General features: G+C 38.8%; 1 protein-coding gene across 1 annotated transcript; it reads left to right on the forward strand.

The window, feature by feature from the left end:
* Nucleotides 1-56: 56 nt before the first annotated feature.
* Nucleotides 57-1997, forward strand: LOC111387618 (probable methyltransferase PMT15). Its single transcript, XM_023012187.1, has 5 exons — nt 57-287; nt 380-677; nt 838-1230; nt 1373-1450; nt 1545-1997. Exons 1-5 carry the CDS (start codon nt 245-247, stop codon nt 1792-1794), a joined length of 1062 nt encoding a protein of 353 aa, XP_022867955.1. The 5' UTR covers nt 57-244; the 3' UTR covers nt 1795-1997.
* Nucleotides 1998-2005: the final 8 nt, after the last annotated feature.

The raw sequence follows: 2005 nt of genomic DNA on the forward strand, positions 1-2005 counted from the left end.
AAAAAGGCTTCCCATATAAAGTTATGTCAAGTTTCGAATTGTAAATTTTGGTTAGTTATTGCCCTATGTTTTGCAGGTTGCTAGCTGGGGTGCTTACCTCCTGTCTCGAAATATCCTACCGATTTCATTTGCACCAAAAGATACACATGAAGCACAAGTGCAATTTGCTCTCGAACGTGGAGTTCCTGCTCTGATAGGAATTTTAGCCTCGAATAGGCTACCTTACCCTTCAAGGGCCTTCGACATGGCTCATTGTTCGCGCTGCCTTATTCCATGGGGCAAGAACGGTAAATAACCTGTTTTAACATATATAATATGTTATATGCGTAAGGAAGGAAACTGTGAAAATTAATGTTAACTTTTGAAAATTCTTGGGTAGATGGACTTTACTTGACTGAAATTGATCGGATTTTGCGACCTGGTGGATATTGGATTCTCTCTGGACCACCTGTGAACTGGAAGAATCACTGGAAAGGCTGGAACAGAACAAGAGAAGACCTGAATGAAGAACAAAATGGAATCGAGAGAGTGGCAAAGAGTCTGTGCTGGAAGAAATTGGTACAGAGAAATGATCTTGCCATTTGGCAGAAGCCTACTAATCATATGCACTGTAAATTACAGAGGAAGATTTTCAAGAAGCCTCCCTTCTGCCAGGCTCAGGAAGCAGATAAAGCATGGTACATTAAGATTAAACGCTTTATTTTGCATGTTAATTACCCATACTCCCTTGTAACACACTAGTGCATTTTTTAATTTACAACTTTTGCTTTGAGTCGAATTGGTCATATTTTTTGATTTTTTAATGTGTTTTCCGATTTTAAATTTGTCCTGTTGCAGGTATACCAAGATGGAAGCCTGTCTGACTCCTCTGCCTGAAGTGTCTGATATCAAAGAAATTGCTGGCGGGTCTCTAGCAAATTGGCCGCAGAGATTGACTGCTGTTCCGCCGAGAATTCGTAGTGGAAGTGTACAAGCAGTCACAGCTGAAATCTTTGAAAAAGATACGGAACTGTGGAAGAAGAGAGTATCACACTACAAAGCCTTGGACTCTCAGTTAGCAGAACCTGGAAGGTACCGTAATATACTTGATATGAATGCCAACTTGGGAGGATTTGCAGCTGCACTTATCAATTATCCATTGTGGGTTATGAATGTCGTCCCTGCTGAGGCGGAAGTGGATACACTTGGGGTTATTTATGAGCGTGGACTGATCGGGACTTATCAGAATTGGTATGCCTCTTTTCATCCTATGAATCATCATGATAGTCATACCAAATATTTTCTTTCAGTATTGAAAATCTCAAATATTCATGCTTGATACTTGTTTATTTAGCTTTCTGTATGTTGTTTCTGATCCAAAATATTGTCCTAGGTGTGAAGCCATGTCTACTTATCCAAGGACTTATGATTTCATTCATGCCGACTCACTATTTACCCTCTACAAAAACAGGTACTTTATTCTGGTTTCTTCAGAGAGAGCAACACAGTACACATTATTATAGAATACCGACTCGCTGAACATTTTCTCACATCAATAAATGCAGGTGTGATATGGAAGATATTCTTCTTGAAATGGACAGAATATTACGACCTCAGGGAAGTGTGATTATACGAGATGATGTTGATGTTTTGGTCGACGTTAAGAGTATAGTAGATGGACTTCAATGGGACAGCAGAATGACTGACCATGAAGGTGGCCCTCATGTGCGCGAAAAGCTTCTAATTGCTACCAAGCAATACTGGACTACCCCAGCCCCAAATCAAGATCAAGAAGTGTCAAAAACTGCTTCATAGTGGATTTTTGAATTTACATTAATCCAATTCTTGATTTTATTTTATTTTTATTTGTCGATAGCCTTTTTTTTACTATGATTTTTATACTACCCCAACCCCTTTTGAATATCACATTCGGTTGGATTTTCAACCTAAGATAACTGTGAAACAAGAAGATATGATCGATTTATTAGTGGAAACTCACATTATATTGATGGCCTTAAGTCTCATT

This window comes from Olea europaea, unplaced genomic scaffold, assembly GCF_002742605.1.
Source record: "Olea europaea var. sylvestris unplaced genomic scaffold, O_europaea_v1 scaffold4120, whole genome shotgun sequence".
Classification (NCBI taxonomy): domain Eukaryota; kingdom Viridiplantae; phylum Streptophyta; class Magnoliopsida; order Lamiales; family Oleaceae; genus Olea; species Olea europaea.

Coding starts and splice junctions, on each gene's coding strand:
- LOC111387618 (XM_023012187.1), top strand. CDS start 245: ATGGCTCATTGTTCGCGCTGCCTTATTCCATGGGGCAAGAACG. Junction 288..379: donor TATTCCATGGGGCAAGAACG/GTAAATAACCTG, acceptor ATTCTTGGGTAG/ATGGACTTTACTTGACTGAA. Junction 1,451..1,544: donor TTTACCCTCTACAAAAACAG/GTACTTTATTCT, acceptor CAATAAATGCAG/GTGTGATATGGAAGATATTC.